Source organism: Sceloporus undulatus, chromosome 1 (assembly GCF_019175285.1).
Source record: "Sceloporus undulatus isolate JIND9_A2432 ecotype Alabama chromosome 1, SceUnd_v1.1, whole genome shotgun sequence".
NCBI classification, from domain to species: Eukaryota; Metazoa; Chordata; class Lepidosauria; order Squamata; family Phrynosomatidae; genus Sceloporus; species Sceloporus undulatus.
Genome location: NC_056522.1, coordinates 266,456,434 through 266,479,536, shown reverse-complemented (window position 1 = coordinate 266,479,536; position 23,103 = coordinate 266,456,434). Strand labels below are relative to the sequence as shown.

At 37.4% G+C, this 23,103-nt stretch overlaps 1 protein-coding gene across 2 annotated transcripts in view; it reads left to right on the top strand.

Moving 5' to 3' along the window:
- Positions 1–21,902, top strand: part of LOC121937562 (toll interacting protein) — a 33,270-nt gene extending 11,368 nt beyond the window's left edge. The window contains exons 3-6 of one of the 2 annotated variants that reach the window (XM_042480869.1): positions 1,526–1,678; positions 4,466–4,556; positions 11,953–11,973; positions 18,194–21,902. In XM_042480869.1, coding sequence (XP_042336803.1) covers positions 1,526–1,678; positions 4,466–4,556; positions 11,953–11,973; positions 18,194–18,408 — 480 coding nt within the window. In that variant the 3' untranslated portion in view covers positions 18,409–21,902. The remainder of the gene's footprint in view (positions 1–1,525; positions 1,679–4,465; positions 4,557–11,952; positions 11,974–18,193) is intronic. The other variant, XM_042480878.1, reaches the window with a different exon arrangement.
- Positions 21,903–23,103: the final 1,201 nt, after the last annotated feature.

Here is a 23,103-nt window from a genome sequence, read left to right as displayed (position 1 = left end):
TCTGGTTATGGAAACAGAAAGGAGAGTCTCATCTTCTCAAATAGCTGCTTCTTTCTCTTGAAAAGTAAAGATAGACAAGACCTGGAGGCAAAACTCCATAGGCATCATAGGCTAAATCTGTCCAGTGGGATAAAAATTCCCCATTCTTCTGGTAATGATAAAATTCCACTTAGAAGAGGTGTTGACAAAACATGAACTGATAGTCTCTTCCACTGAAGATAATAAATAAGTACATTTTTTCAACAACAAAAAAATCAGGTGTCATATCTCTCACAGGGCTTTGACCATGCTTCATAATAAGTTTCAAGTTGTACTTTGCGGTGTGACTTCTGTCTTGAGTGTACATGTGATTTTTTTTGTCCCTTTTACCATTTCTTAACTTTTGAAATGCTTCATCAGAGACTTTGAACACCCCTTTTCATTATGTTTATAAGCCTCTATGGGGAATGGATAATTGCTAAATCAGATTGTTCCAAAGACATCAATCAGGCCTCATCTAGGTAATATTTCGATAGTATTTTGTTGCAGCTGCTTATTTTCAAGTCTGATTAAATGAAGCCAGTTGATGTAACTTATAATAGCGGTAGAAAAATGGTCTACTCTAGTGTTTTTAATCTTACAATACATCCTGAAACTTTGAAGAAATGCTGATGATTTTATTATTTTATTAGTTTTTATCCCATATTTCCCCAATAATGGGACTGAAGGCAACTAACAACATCTTTAAAAATACAAAAAACATTAACAAAAGTATAAAGGTAAGATTCAAAAAGGAATTAAACAATTTTTAAAGTTAAAACATTCAATATTGAAAATATTATTCATTAAAAGTTTGTATACAAATTAAAAAATAGCACTGCACAGCATTACAAGCCCAACCCTAGTCATTTTGTGAAAGTCTGATGGCACAAAAATGTTGACCTGGCAACAGAAGAAAGCAAGAACAGAGCCATCCTGGCCTCTAGGGAAGGAGTTCCAAAGTCTGGATGCAACCACCAAGAAGGTCATTTTAAAAAAATAAGTTACTTTCTTGTTCACCACAGTAAACTTTCTTGTCCATTAACATGTTTCCATTTAGGAATAGACATAACCTCCTTTCTGAGGAGCACATAATCGTAATATAAAGGCAGTTTGATTTTTATATCACTCTTACCTGATTTAGTGTAATTTTAAAGTGGCAAAATTTCATAATAGAGATACAGTGGTACCTCGGGATACGAAATACCCAGGTTACGAAATTTTCGGGATACGAAAAAATCCCATAGGAAATCATTGTTCCGGGTTACGAATGTTTTTTCGGGATACGAAGAAAATTTTTGGTGCTTTTTTCGGCTTTTTCGCACGAAACGCGGCTTTTCCCCATTAGCGCCTATGGCAATTCGGCTTACGAAGGCTTTTCGGGTTACGAAAGCGGCCGCGGAACGAATTAATTTCGTAACCCGAGGCACCACTGTAGTTGGATTATTTATGTCCTTTAAATATGTTTTTCTTGCTTAATTATTTAAATATTTGTATTGCTTTTCAGAGAGCCTTTTCAATGGATGATCGTATTGCTTGGACTCACATTACTATTCCTGAATCACTGAAACAAGGGAAAGTAGAAGATGAGTGGTATAGTCTGAGCGGAAAGCAGGGAGATGACAAAGAAGGAATGATTAATTTGGTTATGTCATATACGGTAAGCTAAACATATGTGTAAATATGTAATTAACTGATAAACATAAATGTGTATAAAATAACAATTACAGTTGGCCCTCCACATTTGCGGGGGTTAGGGGTGTTGGAAGCAATGTTTTTTTAAACTGGTTATAAAAATATTTTGTATGGTTGAAACGAGTGAGATTGTTAAATCACAGCATTTGAAATGATACAAAGGCTCACAATAGGAATTGCATCATGTTAAGTAGCTCCAGGTGACAACCCTTAGTTAATATGTTCTATATAAATGCACTAAGACCCAATGCTTGTTGCAAGCTTTTGACGCTCCATTGGCTTCTTCAACAGGCAAAAGGTGTTAAAAACCATACAGGAAAAAGGGGGAAAGGGTGGCATGTTAGTCAAGACCCTGCAGTTTGTCAAGATGTTGTGACTGTTGTATTTATGCAAGCAGTTCCTCCTTCTGGCTACTTTGTCTGGCTAATGGAACCTAACCATTTTTCCTGGACTTCTTCAGAAAGAGGAGGGGCCTGCCTCCATGAATTCCTTCCCATATCATCTGAACTGAGGAACCCAGTGGAGCTTCAAAAGCTTGCAGCATGTGTATTGTGCATTTTGGTTGGCCCAGTAAAGGCATCACTGTTTTATGGATCTTTGATGTTATTGTACTATTCATCCCCGGTAATGGTTAGCAATAGCAATAGCAAGTACATTTCTACACCGCTTATCAGTGCACTTAAGCATTCCCTAAGTGGTTTACAGTGTGTAAGCTAATTGCCCCCAATAAGCTGGATACTCATTTTACCAACCTACGGAAAGATGCAAGGCTGAGTGAATTTGAAGCCCCTGGGATTGAACTCACAACATTATGGCTGTGAATGGCTGTAGTACGAGCATTTAACCACTGCGCCACCAAGGCTTCACCAGGAAATAGGCATTCATAATGGTAAAAATATTAAATGAATTGAAGAAGATTTCTTTGTTGAGAGAGACAATTATTTAATAATGAAGGTGGTAAAGGGAGTTTATGCTCAAAATTCTATTGCATAGACTTCAGTCATATATCGAGAGAGTGATCCCAGAGGTACAAGCAGAGTTCAGGAAAGAAAGAGGCACTAGGGACCAGATTGCAAAGAAGAGAATCAGTATGTGCTTTATAGATTATAGCAAAACCATTTACATAGATCACAAAAAACTATGAAATGCTCTTAAAGAAATGGGACTGCCACTACATCTGATAGTCCTGATAAGGAATCTGTACTTAGGACAAGAGGTTACAATTAGAATATGGAGAAACAGGATGTTTCCCAATTGTCAAAGGCGAGGGTGCATTTTATCACCGTATTTGTTTTCTTGTACAAAGAAAGTATCATATGAAGATTCTATGATTCTAAGAGCAGTTTTAGACTCGGAAGAAGACAAACAAATGGATCCTAGAACAGATCAAGCCTGAAATCTCCCTTGAAGCCAAGAAGATGAAACTGAGGTTGTTGTACTTTGGTCACATCATGAGAAAGCATGATTTGTTAGAAAAGACAATCATGGTCCGGTACATACCTTAGAGAATGTCCGTAGCAGTGGCGGCCTTTTTCCCCCCAAAGGGAAGCTGCAGGCGCCAAACCATGCGGCTTCCCTCCGGCGGAAAAAGAACCTGTGAAAACCAGGTTCTTTTAAAGACGCATGGCTGGTGTAACAAGTGCACCACTGACGCTCATTTTGTAAGCGCTGCACGGCCACGTGCGGACACTGCGTGGTGCTTACGTAACAATGGCGGCATCCATATAAACAGGGTGCTGCCATTATTATGCTGCTGCCATGCACTAGGGTTGTGGGGTGTGTGGTTGCTCCGCCCCCACGCAACCATAGTACATGGCCAGGCCGGTGCAAAGTGCCGTTTGGACCACACCCATGCTAGGAAAGGTAGAAGGTAGGAGAACGAAAGGAAGGTGGCTAGATTCAATCAGGGAGGTCATGGCCTGAACATGCAGAACCTAAGCAGAGCAGTGGAGGATCAGGGGTCTTGGAGATGTCTCATCCACAGGGTTGCCATGAGTCGGAATTGTCTGGAGGCCAGTTAACAACAACAACATAGCTTCAAATGTTTTCCCCAGTGGTAAAATCTGCAGAATTTGTAAATGAAGCTTATTTGTTGCAGTGTTTACCCTTTGCTTTTCTTGTTACTTTGTGAATTTATTTGTTTATTGGTTTTATTTGCCCCCTTTATCCAAAATGGGATTCAAGGTGGCTCTGTTTAGAGAATGTGTATCCAGTGCCAGTCCACATGTCTGAGACCTTTTTAGATGGAAAGCGTTTTGCTTAGTACCTTATGCAAGAAGGGAAAATTCAAGTCCAGAAGTGTGTTACTATTTGTGCATGGTGTTGTTTGGTGTCATGTAAAACATTGCCCAATGATATTTGTTAACTGAATTTACAAAACAGCACCTCTGTCAGAAGGTCTTATGCACATAACCATAGTTGGAGATCTGAATTATTCCCTTCTTAAAAATGCATTCCAAAGTGAAACTGTGCTAAAATTTCCTTACAGTTTTGTCACAAAAAATTAGCTTGATTTGAGGAAATGGAGGTGTCTATTTAGAGTTCCTTTCAAATGTTAATTAATTCAGGGGTATTTACAGTTAAATTTCCTTTAAAGTGGTGGTAATTATTGACTGGTACCAGTGTGTTGTTTAGTAATGCAGTAACTGATACATCCTGAAGTGTTTTTTGCAAATACATTATCTTGCTGCTTTATTTTTGTTTCTAGAATAATTTCTAAAACAGGCATTTCTATTAACTTTTTAATGTGCAGTCCTTACCAGCTGCCATGATGATGCAGCCCCAGCCAGTGGTCCTGATGCCCACAGTGTATCAGCAAGGAGTTGGATATGTGCCTATAACAGGTATGTTTCCCCAGCTTTCTCTTTTTGAATATGAGCAGTAAAAACAAGCTCTTGAACACTGCTAAATTACAAACAGAGAGATAAACAAGCTATTCACCAAAGTACCCAGCATATAAAATGTAGTGTTCAGTATGAAAGTATAATTTGAAGGATAAATGGATATTTACATACTTTTGTTTTTTATGGATTTTCTGAGAGTTGGAGAGTGTCATGAATAGATTACAGTATGTGGGTGCAGCATTATGAGCAAGAGCCACAGTTATCACTCTCCCATCCTTGTTCCTTTGTCAGTGCAGATGCCAGGATGAGCTTAGAAGGATTCAGTGATTAACTGCTGCTTGCAGTATTGTCTGAAGTCTGACAGTGTTAAGGTTTAACTACCGTATAAGTCAAGAAATTTATGGCAAAAAATTGACCCTAAAATCTGGGGTCGACTTATACAGGTCAATACAGTTGCCATGGGTTGAGATCAACTGGAGGGCAGTTAACAACAACAACAAACTGTAATATTGCTCATAAAGGTCCTTTAAAAAGCAGCCACGATGCCTCACTCTCAGTGCCTCGGCAGTGACTGCTGAAAGACCTGCATGGCATGGGTTTGGCAGGGGGGGGGGATTCCCTTCTCAATTCTATCTCCAATCCTTTCCACCTCCTCATCCTTGCATTTCCCCATTTCCCCTCCAGTTTAAGCTGATCTCCAAACCTTTGCTTCTCCTCCTCTTTCTCCTTCCATTTTCCCATTTCCCTTCCACTTTCAAGCCAATTTGAAAATCTTTCCTTCTCCTTGCATTTCCCCTTTTCCCCTCCATTTGCAGCCTGATCTCCATACCTTTTCTTCTCCTCCTTCTCCTTGCATTTCCCCATTTTCCACCCACTTGCAGCCTGATCTCCAAACCTTTGCTCCTCCACTTCCTTGCATTTCTCCACTTTTTCTCAACTTTAATCCAATCTCAAACTTTCCCTCTTCCTCCTCCTTGCATTTCCCCATTTTCCATCCACTTGCAGCCCGATTTTCAAACCCTTGCTTTTCCTCTTGCTCCTCCTTCTTGTGTTTCCTCTGACAACCAAACTTCTCTTTTTTTTTCCTGCACTTCCAACCCGATCTTAAAACTTTCTGTCTCGTAAATTCTACCCTCAACTTATCTATGAGTCATATCAAAATCCATTTTTTGGCCCTAAAACCATCCCTCGACTTATACGTGAGGTCGACTTGTACACAAATATATATGGTATGTTAGTAGAAACAAGCCAGCTTCAAACTACAGTTAGTTTTCCACTAATCTTAATTTAGATCAATCACAATTTATGTGTGTTAAGTTTATGTGGCAAACTACGGCTAACTGAAAGGAGAAGTGAAAGTTTTTGGATTCCCCTTTGTGGCTGCGCTAGTGGAGAGGCCTGCAGTTCTGAAACTCATTACATCTTGATTGTGCCCAACCAGGCACTAAATGGTGCACTTAACGTACCATGTTTTTTGTTTTGCTTTACTCTTAAAACTGGTTTCACAGGTTCAAACTATGCCCAATAATAGGCAAATATACTTCCTGTCCATGCAACTAGCATACTTGCAATAGATGTAGAGTATGTATATTTTTTTATGTGACTCTTGTAGACATGTTGGCTTGTGTCCATGAAAAGTCTAACTGTACTTGGTATAGTTTTATAGTTGCTTTTAAAAATGCTTCAGGTATTTGTATAGGAAAAGGAATGTTTCTCCAAATAGCTCCAATTTGTACACGTAAAATTATTTTTGATCAGGGAAACAGTTTTTCTCTCTTATGAAGGGAAAGAAATCTTCCTTTCATAATGAAATGGATTATACAAAGTCTCTGTAATCTATTCATTTTCATTACTTTGTTAATTTCTTTAGGTCTAGATGACAGGACAAGGAAACTGAATAAATTTCCCATCTCCTGCTTACCATAGATCACCACTTCTTCCATTATTTTTCTATAACTCTTGGGCTCCCTATGCTGAATTGAGCTCTGTACCACTATGCTAAAAGTTTCTCCAGTTTTTCTTCAGAAATTATTTTACGTGGGCTTTGGTGACTTCCACCTGAAAATTTCTTTTCGTTCTTTTTCCACTATGCTTATATAATGTTATTCTACACAAGAATAAATATTTTATTGTGTTTTGTTCAATATGCTACCATTCTTTGTCAGAATTCCTGTATAGTGTACAAGATTCATTACAACTGCATAAGTACTGCATAATTTTTTAAAGTAAAACTTGGAGCCCACTTGTTATGTGCGTTATGTTAATGGCATCTCCTTGGACCTGTTGCAGTAACATATTGGTAGCAAAAGCAATTCTTTTAGCAAAGTTGTAACATGCTCAAGTAGCAACATGGCCTCTAAATTCTGCACTAGGTGCTATTTTCAGAGCATACTCAAAGGAAGTGTATTGCAAATATCCAATCTTGAGGATATCAGTGCATGGGTAACCATGTTCAGACTGTTCTTATTCAAGAACTGCTACAGATGTCATGTTACTTTTTAGGTGGAGGGGTACTTTATTTTGTATATTTAGGAGTTCACAAATTAATACATATTACAAAGAAAATATCATATTTTCTAAATATATTTAAATTTGCTCTACAACAGTTATATTGAATTCTTCCTGATTTTATATTCTGTTTGCTCTAAATTCAACCCATTATTAATTAGTCTCTTTCTTGTTTACATGATGCATTTTGTTTTATGAAAATTGTTCTGCTCTTAATTCTTTCATCTTATCTTCCATACTTGAGTTGATGGAGTTATCTTCTTCTTTAACTTCTTTAGCTTCTCTAACTTCCTTGTGTACCTATATTGCCAATTCATGAAACCGCTTCTTTATTTTTTCTCACTTCTTTATCGTTATTTGTTGTATTTACTGATACAGTATGCATTAATCTTAGTCTAATCTTAGATTTAGTATTCTCTGTTTTGTAATTTCCTTTGTTAAGAGTATTAAGTGTTCCACTTTTATTACAATATTCTATTATTTTATTCCATTCTATCTCTGGTTTTCCTGATGATTTACCATTTATCCAATTCATCAGTTTGGCCATTTTGATAGCGTCCAACAACTTTATTAACTACTAATCTATTGTTGGGATGACTGCTGATTTCCAGTGTTGAGCGAGTAAGATTCTGGCTGACAGATATCACGTTACCTGGAATTGGTAAATGCCACTCTTAGCCAACAAGTCTTCCTGGGCCTGCAGTGATATGGTAATTCCAGATTGTCAACTTGATCCTCCAGGTCAAGTACAATTGTTTTCAGAAGAAATTTTCAGTTATAGCATATAGTACAAACAGCAAAGGATTGAGCTATTTGAAGTTTGAGAATAAGTTTTTAAACAATTTGTGGTGCATTTCATGTTGTATTTAAAATCTCCAAATAATGATTCCAATTCTTAGAGTTGAACAGGAGGTGGGAGATTACCAATAAACTGTGCTATTATATTTTGATTTAACTAAAGTAAAATTGGACTATTCAGTGTGCCAAATATGGAAACTGTTCCTTCCTGTCTGTTATTTAGCAAATTCAGTTCTGTACTAAAAAGGGAAGATATAACTTCATAGTGTTCAACACAGAATTACTCTTTGTTAAACAACTTATTGTGCAATTACTTCCAAAGTTTTGTATGTGTATGTAGGGTTCCTTCAGTGAGTGAATAAATATTATATTGCCAGCAGTAGGTATTTAATCATGTCCACTGAGCTTCAATAGCATATTTACTTAAGCCTCTCTTATGAATGATATTACGATGTTCCCTTTGTCAGTTGGTCTTTTAATTTAGTTTATACACCACTGGTATCTCTTCTTTGGATCAGTTGTTACAGTGAAAATACAGTCCATATCTGAGGAAAATGGTTAATTATTATATAGTATTTAACCATTTCCCTCAGATATGGACTGTATTTTCAATTATTATATAGAACTTAGTAAACAAAACAAACTAAAAAACCCAGCCTTTTCAGTTTAAAAACAGAAGATATGAACTGCATTTTCACTCTAATGAAAGAACCAAAGAAGAGCTATCAGGGATGTACAGTGTGCCCGCGTCATATGCGGCTTTCAGCATATGCTGAAAGCCATGCTGGGAGAAGGAGCGGGGCGTCCCATAAGGAATAATGGGGCGTGTGCACGGGGCGTGCACACGCCACTGCATACACAAGCCCCATTCATTTAAATGGGGCTTGAGCATAGGCGGAATTCGCTTTACGTAGGGGAGTCGGGAACGGATCCCCCGCATAAAGGAAGGGCAGACTGTATAAATGTTCCTTAGAAAATTAGTTTTGCCACCACCCACTAAAATTTTTTTCTGACAAAAAAGCCAGAAAATTGGAGGAAATGAAGTATATGCAGTATGTACTTTCTTATGAAACTTAAACTTACTTGGCCTTCATAACAAAAGTGTGCATCACATATTTCCTAGTTAGTATATAAAATACACTAGCTAGTATACTGTACTTTAAAAAATTTATAGCGCAGTCCTTTGTAGTTTTACTTAGAAGTAAAACCCCCTTTGTTTATTGAAGCTTATTCTGAAATGAGCATGCATGCATAGATTGCAGTCTCAAAAGTATAAGTGCCATAGGAGCAAAACAGACACCCCTGATAGAGAAGTGTCCCACCGCCCTTTTCAGCGTCAGATTGGGACCGTGGCAACTGCATGCCATGACCCCAATTAGGCAGTTTGCTGGCTCAAAAAGAGGCAGCAAAATGCCACCCCTTTTAGAGCTGGCAAAAAGGGTGTCTTTGCTGCGGCAGCACCATGCCAAAGGAGCATTGTGACACCACCCACTGTGAGATTAGGTGGGTGGGATGATGCTGATGTGGAGGTGGTGTCAGGGCATGTTTCGTCCAAACACCACACACCCCACACTGCCCCCACACAGGCGCTTCAATCCAGTCTGTTTAGCCCCTTAGTTTTTTTCAAGCAAAATGGCACATTTTGCAGCATAACATAGAGAGAAAACTGTAAACTGCTGCACCCCGTCCTTCCTAAGAATCTGTATCTTGACTTTTGCGATCTGAAAAGTAGTTTTAAAAAAGCTGGGAGGCAAAACTCTAGTAATAAACAATTATTTGTACAGCAAATGTCTCATATAGTCACAATATTAAGGGCTATCAACCTGTTTGGATATTGAAAGTTAAAAGTTAAAACTTTGTAAAAAAAATCAACAACTTTTGACTGTTTGCTATCTCTGCAAGTACAGTATAATCAGGAATTTAGCCTGTAACTTGATAAATTGTGTGTGTGTGTGTGTGTGTGTGTGTGTATAAGTCTGCACATCCTGAGTAAATGAAATTTTGTCTTTAAAAGCTAACTTCCAGGGGAGACCATGTCTTCAGTATTTCACAGAATTGTTTTTCTAAAGGGAAGAAAATGGGTGTAGGCCACAAAAAAGCCTCTGGTCTAGGTTTTTTCTTTTCCTCCCAGGTCTTTGCATTTCTGATCCTGAGTTAGCAGATAATTATATACATGCATGTGGAAGTAGGAGTGAACTGTAAGCAGAAAGCTTAGAAGGAAATGTAAAAAGTCTAGATAAGGAAATTGCTACAAAGGCACCAGATTTAGCACTAGGGAGTAGTTACTTTATCTGCTTTGCTGCTTAGTTTCAGTTGCTGTCTGCTAACATCATCTAACTATGCAATGTCATTCAGCTTTTCCATGATCTGTTGATATTTTGTGGCTACACATGAGAAATATTGATAGTTTGAAGTAGCATCTTAAAGACATTGAGCCTCTTGATCTCAGCTAAAACTAATTTCTAAGATTAAAATATTATTGTATAGTTTATATACTAGGCCAGTGATGGTGAACCTTTTCGAGGCTGAGTGCCCAAACTGCAACCCCAAACCCACTTATTTATTGCAAAGTGCCATGTCCCTCTGGCTTTCTAGTAACAAACTCTGGCAAACTCTGTGCTGGGACGATGGCACATGTGCCCAGAGAGAGGGCTCTGAGTGCCACCTCTGGCACGCGTGCCATAGGTTCGCCATCACTGTACTAGGCAGTTAGTAAAAGTTAAAGTCCTCACGGGATGGTGGATAATCTTAGTGAGAGTAGGTTTATTTTATTTGTCTATATGTTGTGGAATAATGGTTAACTTATTTTTTCCAATAACACATTTGGATTATTTAAAAGAATGCTATGATGCGGTGAAGGTCATGGAGGTTTGAACTTTGCCGTGGGGATTATAATTTGCCATGGCTGCATTTGATACTTTCGAAAATTATAGGGAATTGAAATATTCTCAGGAAGAAAATATTTTGTGCAATCTAGTCAATACTAATGTTCGAATACAGTGTTACCCCGGGATACGAATGCGCCGCCTTACGAAATTTCCGGGTTACGAAAAAATCCAATTGAAAAAAACTGTTCCGGGTTACGAAGGTTATTTCGGGTTACGAAAGAAATTTTGGTGCTTTTCGGCGCTTTTTCGCACCAAATCGCGGCTTTTCCCCATTAGCGCCTATGGGGTTTCGGCTTGCGAAAGCCTTTCGGGTTACGAAAGCGGCGGCGGAACGAATTATTTTCGTAACCCGGGGTAACACTGTATTATCTCTCAGGTTCAGTATGGATCAGATTTTGCCAGAATATGATAGGTTATTATGTAGAGAGCAGCAGTGCACAGGCAAGCCCTGCATCCAGTGTCCTTAGGATTGTGGGTTCATCTATAAACCGTTGCATTCAGAACTCAGATCTTTAAAAAAGGTGTGGTAAGTGCAATGAGCATATCAGACCTAAGCCCCTTGGTGTGATTTGGAACACACTTAGAACACCCTTTCAGACTGACACAGTGAATGACATTCAGTTCAGGACTTCCCCATCTACAGCTCAGTGTGGAGATTGTTATTATTCTGTTTTGTCTCTATTCTTATTTTGAGGTAAATTTTTGCAGGAGGAGAAACTTACCACTGCAAGATATTTCTCAACTGGGAAAGGCAAGAGTAGAAAGGGACAAATAGAATCAAGAGATAAGAATGTCAAGGATATACAAGAGATTATATGGAGTTACTTTAGTCTAAAGGAAAGTCAGTTGCTGAATGTCAAAAAATAGATCCAGATGTGGATGGGAAGAAGGGTGGAGGGGAGACTGGCATTACGAAAAAGGCAGGTACAAAGTTTTGGGAAATACATTATCCATACCATGGAAAATTGGACATTACCTAATCATTTCACAGCATATATTGCCATTGGCAAGTGAGGATCACTTAACGTGTTTAGTGAGTTAGTGATCCATAGTGTTATATGTGGCAAAATCATGGAATTTAAGATCTGAAGTATGTGTGAATTTTACCCACTGTCTTCCTTCAAGGATATTTTCTAGTTCAAAGTAGAATAATATCTGTTTTCCATGTCTTATTCCTTTCCCACACTTTCATCTGTCCTCAGGGCTTGAATACTTTGCTCTGGGTAAGTCCTTTTGATTCCTTCTTGCATTCCATGCCACTGGAACAAGAATGCTGCATGAGGTTGTGCAAACTGCTTTTTATTTGTATGCAGTATGTTCCAATACAGGACACTGCAGGTGGATGTCACAATACACAGAGTCTAGGAATTTTATACAGTATTTTAATCTATTTCGTCAGAATAGGAAACAAGTTGTATTTTTTTAAAAAAGAAAAACCTTATGACAATTCATTGAAGAAATGATCTCACACCCACAAATATTACAGAATATTTGTTTACCCATTAAATGTATATGAATAATTCTACCAGTCTTTTCCCTCAGTGTTCCTGACAATAATATACCTAGTTCTCACCACTATACCATAAACAATAGTATTAGCTTATGCATCCTTTCTTCTAGCATTTAGAGTTCCTTTCATACTCATTTAACATTTCATCATTTGATAGATTTAACACATATATTTTGTATGATAAAATAACTCGTTTGAGTAAAACGTGTGGAATCAACTGAGGTTAGAAGATATTTAGCTCTTGTGATGTGAATTTGACCTACCTTTATGTTTTTAGGGTGATTAAAGGGGTTGTGGCCTATACATAAACCTGTACAAAAGGATGGTGATGGCAGAACAGCTTCTTCACAAGAAAGATACCTGCCTTTCTTGAGGATACACAGTTCAAATAATCTTTGAAATATGTGGTATTAGATATTTCTATTTCACTGTCATGCTTTGAAAGGGGAGGTGGTGTTTGAATGTTCATTGTCATATCACTGAAAAAGAATTTTATCATTGAACAAATCTTGCATTACCAGTAGAACCTTGCTAGATATATATTCATGTCTAATCTCATCATGCCAAAAGCACTACACTGCCAAATTATACCTGTTTTCCTCTGGCATTTTCATTATATTTCTGTGCACATTTTAGGGGCTGGTCCCTTGTTGTGTTGCTTCTGAGGGGACTTGTGTGTTCAGTACAGAAAAGCATTTCCAAAAACAAGCATGATATTGCCAGAGTTGTCAAGCAGCACAACAAGTCATGGGCTTATATCTTATATCACTAATCATTATTAAAAGTGTGAATGTGACCTTTACCATACAGTTGGCCCTCCTTATCCACAGATTTTTTTATACACAGATTCAAGCATCCACGGCTTGAAAATATTTTTTAAAAAGTATAAATTTCAAGTATCAAACCTTGATTTCCCCCATTTTAAATAAGGGACACCATTTTGCTATGCTATTGTATTTAATGGGACTTGAGCATACATGGATTTTGTTATTCATGGGGGGGGGGGGGGTCCTGGAACCAAACCCCAGCGGAAAACAAGGGCCCACTGTATAAGCTTATACTGTTTCCACTTGCAACCATTTTACTTGTTTTATGGGGGAAAATTGTGCTGAGTAAGGTGCTTGTAGCACAGAACAATCTAATGATTGGTTGTTGAATATTTTTAGTAAGGAGAAAATTGTGTGTGACATGGATTTTGGGAACATATCAATAAACCATTTTGTTGATTTGTTTGTCACTTGGATTTTATGTCATCTACTTGCCTCTTAGCTTTTGATCATGTTAAGTTTGGAGGCATTACTAATTTGCTCACCCCCCATCCCATAAACCAGAAAGATCTTTTTGGTTTGGGGTTCTCACCAAGAGCCCAGGGTAGTTAACAACTTCCATAAAACACATTATAATACAAGCATTGCTCAAATGCTCATTGTAAGATAATATATGATGGAACAAACTTGACACCTATTTCCTGGAAGCTTGCCCAAATAAACGTGTTACCCAAATAAATGACAGCAGGGTGGCAACCAAATCTCCATATAGTTCCAGAAATGAGGTGAAAGGCTACATGTGGCTAGAATTATCATAACTGTCAGGCAAGTCATGGACAGCCATAACCACCTTGTCATTATTGAAATCACCTGGCTCTCCAGTGACAACTTTGAATTGAAGAATATTGCCAGAGTATGTATCTGCTTTGTCAAGGGAAGTGCTAACTTACTTGGAACAGGCTGTTTACCTAATTCCTAGACCCAGAAACAAATTACTCACAGTATCTTCTTGTTATCACCTTTTACTTTATTTGCAAATGTGAAGCTTTTGGTAGGTACCCAGTGCTTGAACTGGAATGCAAACTGCACCTAACTGGTGAACACACTTCATTAAAAGTTTATATTATATCAGTGGTGCATATGCGTGCTAATGTGCTTCTTTTTAAAAACAGCTACATGTTTGTCACTCTTCTCAGGGCTGCTGTGGTAACATGGAACTTGTTAGTTTCCCTAGTACCATATTTTCCGGTGTATAAGACGACTGGGCATATAAGACAACCCCCAACTTTTCCAATTAAAATATAGAGTTTGGGATATACTCGCCGTATAAGACTACCTCTCTTCCAATGCACATCAAATAAAAATTTTAAAAACATCAGATTTGATTTCAATATGGTAATTTTAATTCAAATACTTATGACATGCAGGTACGTAGCAGGAAAACTTGTTGTATACAAAGCCTGCTTGGATTGGTCAGCTCTCCCTGCCTGCTCAGCCCTCCCTGTCTCCAAGACTATCAGAGCCGAAAGCACAAACGCTGCTCTTTTGTCCAGACCTCAGCCATCCCAGACGCTTGCAGCTTGCTCCTCCCTTTACTTACACCTTCCTGGTGAGGCACCCCCTCACCTTGTAATTGGGACCGCGTTAAGTCACTTCTTCCCACAAATCCTGGTGAATGGATTTTCTTCTACTGTACTTGTACAGTGCCACCCTTGCTGCTTTCATATGGTTGCTGCATGCAGTGGGAATGCAGCTGTGGCCGTTTTTGAGCTTACCCCACCATATGCAGCGACCGCAGATTCTCCAGTTCGGTTCAGAAGTTTCTGCACCCACCCTATAAGACGACACCCGGCATATAAGACAACCCCTGACTTTTGAGAAGATTTTCCTGGGTTAAAAAGTAGTCTTATATGCCAGAAAGTACAGTAGTTATCATGAGCTTTATAGTCCTCTGATTATTGCAGCAATGTGTTTTGCAAGCTCCATGTATCATGTTATGGTAAAAATGAGGAGAGAGGAATGGAAATTACTTGTGCTGCGTTTCCTTATTCTCCTTTGTAATGTTCCAGTGTTGATTGTAGTACAACACATTATTGGACTCACCATCAGAAAGTGAGTATTGTGACATCCTCTCTGTTAACTGCAGTACAAAATGTCCAGTCAAGTGCCTTGAGAAAGTGCTTGTTGAGTAAAATGTCCAGTGTCCAGTATTTTGGATGAGGAGAGGAGATGATGAAATAATATGATACTTAGAATTTTTATCTTGCTATGTAATGTTTTTAATCTCTAGCATAGCATGGTCTTGACAGAAGAAAGTCTAAAGGGAAAAAAACTCAGTAGCATTCAGATGAGATACTGAGATGGTAATGAAAGTTAGATTTTCTTTTCCTGTTTGTGGCATTAGAAGATATTGTACAGATAAAATATTCATAGCTTGGTTTCACTTAGGGAATTGCAGGGCAAAAAGGTGTAGGACTGGGAAGGCACTTGACTGTGCTTGAATATTGTTTTTAAATTCAGTAATATTTTCTGTACCACGTGAATGAGTTTATTTTGTACCCCTTTTGCACTGCTTGTCCATAAATAGTGTTCACTGGCTATAAAACACACTGCTATTTTATATGTATGTTTCATTGAGTGCCATTGCTTATGCTTGAATGCTTTGTTTTGTTTTGTTTTTTGGCTGCAGTTGTGCTATTGCATTGGAAACCAAGTCTGCTTTCTAAAATTTAAAGTACATTCTTTGTAAACAGGAGGAAAAAAGAGGCCACCAACAATCTGTGTACAAGCATTGATTATTCAATACTAGCACTTACCTGTTTTGATTCAGGGAGACTATTTGGTGAATAACTCAAGTGACTACCGTGATGAAAATGACATTTTAATAACTGTTTTTCTTAACTGGCAATATTAATATTTCAGATTATTTCTAGCTGTTTCCCTCACACATGAGACACAGAACAAATGTGAACATTTTTTTTAGGTGGCCCAACAAAAAATGCTGAAATGTTAATTTTAGCACTTTTAATACTCTGTAAATCCCTGGGCCAAGTTTTCTAAAAGAAAATGTGCTACATCAGATCAAAGTACTCTTCATGTTCTGATTGTACTCCAGAAGGTTGCTTGTAAAATTCTGTAATCCCAGTTCTGCTCCTTCTGTGTAGAAGTACACAGCTGTCCATGGCAGCTCTCTTCAACCTAGCACACTTCAGATTTTTTTGGTTCACAACTTCCTTTCTCTATTGTAATATGTTAAATTGACTGCAGGAGCTAATGGAAGTTGCAGTCCAAGACATCTGAAAGGTACCAAGTGGAGGATAGCAGATCGCATCATGCAACTTAGGTTTTGCAGAATGTTCTACAGAATTTACTTTTGGCTTTGTGGCTGATTGGATTGCCATGTATGTTATCAGTTAGAATATTATATTCAAACATCTTCTGCCATTACAAGTTTCTCTAAACTAATATTCTCGATGAGTTCTTTAGCCTCCCCCAGTCATTATGATGATCATACATTTCCCCTATGTATTTGTAAAGGTATATCCCAATTCTCAGCCTTATTTGGTGTGTGTATGTGTGTGTGTGTGTGTGTGTGTGTGTGTGTGTGTGAAGCACCCCTGTGCGAATATGATGCAAACTATGGACCCTTTCCCTAGAAAAAAATTCACATAGATACACAGAGACAAATTTTTGCAACGTATTTTATTTTATCGGATTAAATGGATTTCCTTTACATAGACAAGTATTGAATGAAAATTCGAATGAACAGTTTAAAAAACTTAATTTTTACCTAAAAGTTTTTAAAGAAAAAAAATAATAAAGCACATCCATAGACCTAAAGTTAAAAGCCCCTGCTCTGCATTAAATTAAAGCAAATTAAAAGCAGCATAGATGCCATTTCAGCTCAAAATATACTTGTTTTAATTTTGGCCTTTTACTAATGCCTTTTACCAGCAATAGTAATTTGGTAAATTTGTGAAGGCATTAATACTTTTGGCTTAATTGATATACTTCATAATGTTTGAGCCGTGAAAACTGTGGCTATTAAGTGAGTCTGTTGATTTCTTCTTGATAATGTATTCTAAATTATCTGCTACATCTCTCAGGATGAAATGAGAATATTTGCTACTTACAAATGGGCATTTTACATTTGCTTCGGAAAAATAATTGCTGAGAAACCTGCTCTTTCTCTCCACTTCCTTTTCAATGCTCTGGTTCCTTCCTTAGACACCATTATTTATTCCCAGGGATTCAGGAGTCCAGAGCAGCAATAAATTCCCTTTTCATCCTTTCACTCTAGTAAAGTAGGAGGCTGATCATAGGGCCAGATTCTCACATGACTTCAGTTCTCAGGGAAGTATCAAGTTAATCATCATGAGAAGTTGGATCCATAGCTCTTACACTTTTATTTATGATCATTTCTAAACAAACTTCCTTTGTTCTATCATATAGGTCCAGTGTACTTTAAGATAGAAAGGTATGTGAGGTGTGAGTGCAGCCAGACAACCTTGGTTTCCTAAACTAGTTACACACATTGCTTGCCTTATTTCTCCTATATCGTTGATATTATGATCCAGCCTTTAATCTAGGCTATCTGCTTTGATTACACACGTACTTTCAAGGCTATGAAAAACACAGGTATAGGTGCAACTCTTAATTATTTAGGAAGCTACATGATAGATTCAGAAATAAAGAAGTATTTCAGATTGTTGGCCATAGTAGCCATTTTCTTTTAGATGCTTGGAGTTTTACAGCCTTGTAAATACATTAAAGATTCCATTCAGTGTTGAATTTGTGGACTTCATGCTCTCACAGTGTGATTTCCCTTATATCCCAGACAGCTCTGAAGGGTTCTCAAACCCTCAGAGGCATATGTGGTATGTGTGGAGCGGAAGTACAGCAGAGGGAGAAACCTTATCTGCTGTTGGTCTTTTATTCTGTATGTGGACTCAGTTGGATATTACCCTGCTCTTCCAAAAGACCATCAAGACCAATTGTAGAATTTGATTAAACCAGTTCTTATGTATCTTTGCTTTTACACCTACAACACAGTTACATTCTCAACTGGAAGCTTCTGACCAATACTTTATACTAATTATTAGTTTTGATGTGCTAGACCTCAAGACTTGTCAGTCTTCTTCAACTATCTGTCTTTTTTTTTTCCAGGAATGCCTGCTGTTTGTAACCCAGGCATGGTCCCTGTGACAATTCCGCCTCCCGCAGTCAACCCTCAGCATGTCTGTAATGAAGAGGATCTAAAATCTATCCAGGACATGTTCCCCAACATGGACAGAGAAGTAATCCGTTCAGTACTAGAAGCCCAGAGAGGGAACAAGGATGCTGCTATCAATTCCTTGCTTCAAATTGCAGAAGAATCTTAGATCCTTCTGCACATTCCCCATGTTCACTGTTATCTTTACTTTTGATTTTGCCAAGCCAGGGATTTAGCTAGAGGAAGAACTTTCTGAGAAAGTATCTGAAGAGTTTTTTCTTTTTTTTCTTTGATGGTGATGGTGGTTGTTGGGACACTTACACATCTGTTTTTACATATGATTTATGAAAACCTCAGCCCTTTTTATGAAATATCAGTTCTGCCATGTATGGCTGCATTTCTGTGAGAGGCGGAGTTGGGGTTTCTTTGCTGCTCCCCCTTTTTTGTGTTTCTGGGAAACACACAAGCATATACATCTAGTTTTCAGCACTATGCATTTTGCAGATAAAGGGGAGGATGTAGGTAGTGGGATGATGGGTGACTGCTGTTCCATAGAGTGTTTTTAAGAGAAGTAATTTCTGCCCCTTTCTGTGAGACACAAGGAGTTATTCCACAGTACCTTTTTTTAGTAAACCTTGGACAGTGCAGCAGTTCATAACACTTCCTAAGGTAGACAAACCGGCATTTTTCTAATTTTTGCAATCATTCTAGAGAAAGTTTCTTTTTATCATCTTGTTAATTGGGCATGAATGCAATATATTTGTTTGGTTCTTTTGATGAAGAGATAGTGGTTCTTGTCTGAGATGTTGTTCTGCTTCTGAAATCTACAGTCACTTATTTCTCAGGATAGAGCAGCATACTCTTGAGAGACAAAATTGTAGCTTATTGTGCTCTTTTGTTTACCTGTATTGGTCTTGCTTCTATATAGGTGAGCTGTTTAAAAAGGTGAAAACAGAGGTATGACATACTGAAAAACTTGACATCTTGGTTTAATAATCATGCTTCCTGGTTATCAGTCATCATAAAATAATGTTTTGAGAAGAAATTGGCTTCATTTTTTTTCCCGTTTTTAGGCACGATTTTCAATTTTTTAGTAGAATATACACTGTAATTCATTGCATGCCCAGTGACTTCTTTCCATCAGAGCTGAACCTTACAAAACAATCCATTGTTCCAAATGAGACAAACCAAACTTAAATACAATCCCAATAGATAGGAAGATAAGCATTGTACATATTCATTGTGTATTGTTAGATCTGTAGAACTTTGGAACATAATACATTTTATATTTGTTTAATCAATTTGTTTTTCTTTGTTTTTTAAAAAAGTAAAGTAATGCACTTTAATATGCACATTTTTCTTACTATGTGCAGTTTGGCATTTTGATCATTTTAAAACATTTTAAATACCTTATATTATTGTTAGCCGTACTTTGTCCTTCCTCAGGTGTTTGAACACAATATAGGCTTTCAAATTGGCTGTGAATTTTATTATTTTGAAAGGAAGCGCTCATGTTTTTTCAACTTCATTTATTTTTGCTCCTTTCTCTGAAGCATTTTAAAAAGTACTCCACTAAAAAATTTAGTCCACTAAAATTACTTTTATCATATCCTCATAAATATTCCTGGTATAGCCAGCTATAGTTAAAATATTTATTTTTTTAATAATTAAAGTATAGGTAGGAAAATAATTTTTAAATACTGTACCAAAAAGTATGTGTTTTCCTTTTACCATTTGTTACTTAAAATATAACTGTCCTACTTTGGTTAGCAGACCTGCAAGTGCTAGTTTTTCCTCTCCCCTCCCCTCTCCTTCTGTTTCTTTTAAAATTCATAGATAACAATACATGGCAATGTATTTTTAGAGTATACTCTAGAACACAGATGGTGAGCACATGGCACTCAGCTTACTGTTGGAATGTGATTCCCATGATATCTCACCATTGGCTGTGCTGGCTAGGGCTATTCTGAGTTGCAGTCCAAAACCATCTGGAGGGCTATATATTCCCTACAGCTGTTCCAGAACCAATCTTTGTCCATCAGAAAATTAGATTATTTTGGATTCTTTTTCATACCTTGCAGTACTTCCAGATTGGCATGTTAATGAATATTAGACCTTTGTAAGTAGCATCATAGCACAGTTAATTCCTGTGATATATGTGAACGTTAGATCTTTAAACATAATGTTGCTCAGAAGTGTTCAGTGAAAATGGCAATTGATTCTTTAGAAAAAGATGGACCATTTCGCTGGAATAAAGTGAGCTGCATTACTGTGCACACATTTCTAGATATTTGAGTTTATTCTGAAGTAACCATCAGACATAATTTTAAAGGCTTTCTTATAGCTTAGGGATGGCATTTAATTGTACATGTGAAGCTTTTGGAGCTCAATTATAAACATGATTAATGATATCTGGAGTTTATTCCCCTGGCAGCAGTTACCCCAAGCAATGTTTGGCTCAAAATACTCCCAGTGGTGGAAATCACAGCAGGTGATTTTTTAAAAAACTGAAGTAGCCCCTAGTGTCATCTGCCTCTCTATTCTGACTGGACCTTCAACTTTCCAAAGCATGTGTTGTGTGGAAAGCTCAAGTAGCCTTTACATTAAGAGGAGGTTAAGTTGGATCCAACCGAAAACCATTGAGAATGCCCTTTCATGTAAGATAGACCTAGAAACAGGAAAATTCAAACTAAATTCCATTTCCTGAAGGTCCCAACAATACAGAGCTTGTAGAAGACCCTAGGAGTATAAATAGTAGTTCTTCATTTTTATATTTTAAAACTGAAAGAGCTTTCATAGATTACTAGTAGCTACTATAATAAAATATTTCACTGTTAATATTATTTCACTATTAATATTTTTCTGTCATAATAGCAATGCACTATCAATATTAAATTAGTATTCATTTTTAATGACTACTATGTATTTGTCATTAAAAAGGAAAAGGGGTAATTGCAAGCATGACTGTAGTTGTATGCATATCTTGATTTTATATTTTACTGTTGTCAACCGCCCGGATTGGTTTGCCATAGGGCGGTATACAAATAAATATTATTATTATATTATTATTGATAGCTGCCCAGATGAAGCCTGATCCTGCAAACAGTTTTGGAAGTTATCCCTATGAATTTCAAAAACACTTGCATCCAGTTAATTGTGAATAACACTGGGGCACATATTTCTGATGCGCAGAACAGAAAATGCGCTAGACACCTGTCAGTTAAAGTAAATGTTGTGCAGTGCACAACTCTTAATACTGTTTTTTCATATGCTCCATTTAACAAAATGTCATCTTCAGCTTTGTACATCCCTTACTGCCTCCCTCCACAGTCCAGCTGAGGTTTGTGCTGGTGTTGGTATTAATTTCAAACCTGCCAAGAGCCTGTGAATTGTAAAGTGCAGGAATATTTTTGTCTAGCTAGATGCTTGCTACCTTCTTTACTGCCATTTGAGTGTGTGCTGATGGTTCCAAGTGTTCCCTTTACTGATATAATTGCTTGTCTTGGCTGACCTGTAATACTGTATAGAGAATGTTTTGCTGTAATAATTCTGAAGACATTGTTTTTTTACTGTATTGAGGTCTATATGTTTGTCTCTTGCATTGTAAGGTCTTTCTTTCTCATTCTATCTAATTTAATAAATGTATACCAAATAATGATGAAATGTGGCCTGTTATGGTGAACATACTTTCAACATGGTAATTCCAGAGGCTAAAAATGAATAATAAATTTGCAGTTAGTAAAATGTAGACAATTTTAGTGCAGCATTAGTAGTTTGTACTTAAATGCAAAAAGACTTTCCTCAGCTACAAAGGGCTCTTTTCAATCTGCTTACTCTTAACGAAAGGTTGGCTTATTAGAAGGATAAGGTGTATCATGTGAGAGCCACCGGCTGTTCTGTTGCACTTGAAACAGACTGGGTTTGAATCCATTCTTGATCACAGTTGCATACCCTTTCCTGCAGTCCTGCCAATTAATACAGCAGGAATAATGCTGATCTGCTTCATAGGACTGTTTCAAAGGCCAATATCAGGCCTTTGTACAAGGTCCTGCTAAGAACTACAAATTTATTTTATTTCTTCCATCCAGTAATGATTACATTAAATTTATATAACATGTAAAGCCACCATTTGTCTATGCTAGAAAGTTTCACTGCATTGGCCATCCACTGTCTCATGAGTGTGTATGTATGTATGTATTTCATTTATTTATATCCTGCTGTTCTTCCCAGCACAGGAAACACCTAGGTTGCTTCCCACCAATTAAAACAAAATATAGCTAAACACTGTTAGGACAGAAGGGTTGTTTTTTTAAAAAAAAACACACACAATTTTATGAAGAGCACAAGTAAAAACAGTTTAAGACACATTTAATTTTTTTTAAAAAAAAGCATACTATATACCATTAAAACCCCTTCTGTCCCATTAACTGAGTCAACAACCTATCTTAAATCAAAAGTCCTTTGACTAGCAACAGAAAGAGAGCAATGAGGGGGTGAACCTAACCTTCTGTGGGCTGAAATTCCATTGTCTGAGAGCAGCCACTGAGAAGGCTCTTGCCTGTTTCTTTACCACATGTGCCTGTGGGCGATGGGAATGACAGAAGCCTTTCTGTGAAGATCTTAAAATCCTGCCAGTCTCATATAGGGAGAGATGGTCTTTCATGTAGTCTGGAACCAAGACGTGTAGGTCTTTAAAGGTCATAGCCAGATCTTTGATTTCTGTCTGAAAACCATCAGGTAGTTGGTGAAGCTATTTCAACAAGAAAGTTATATGCGCCTAGGGTTGCCATCCCGGGGGACCTCAAAACTGGGAAAAATGTAGGACAAGGCTTAAAATGTAGGACATTTTTAAAAAATTTCCTGG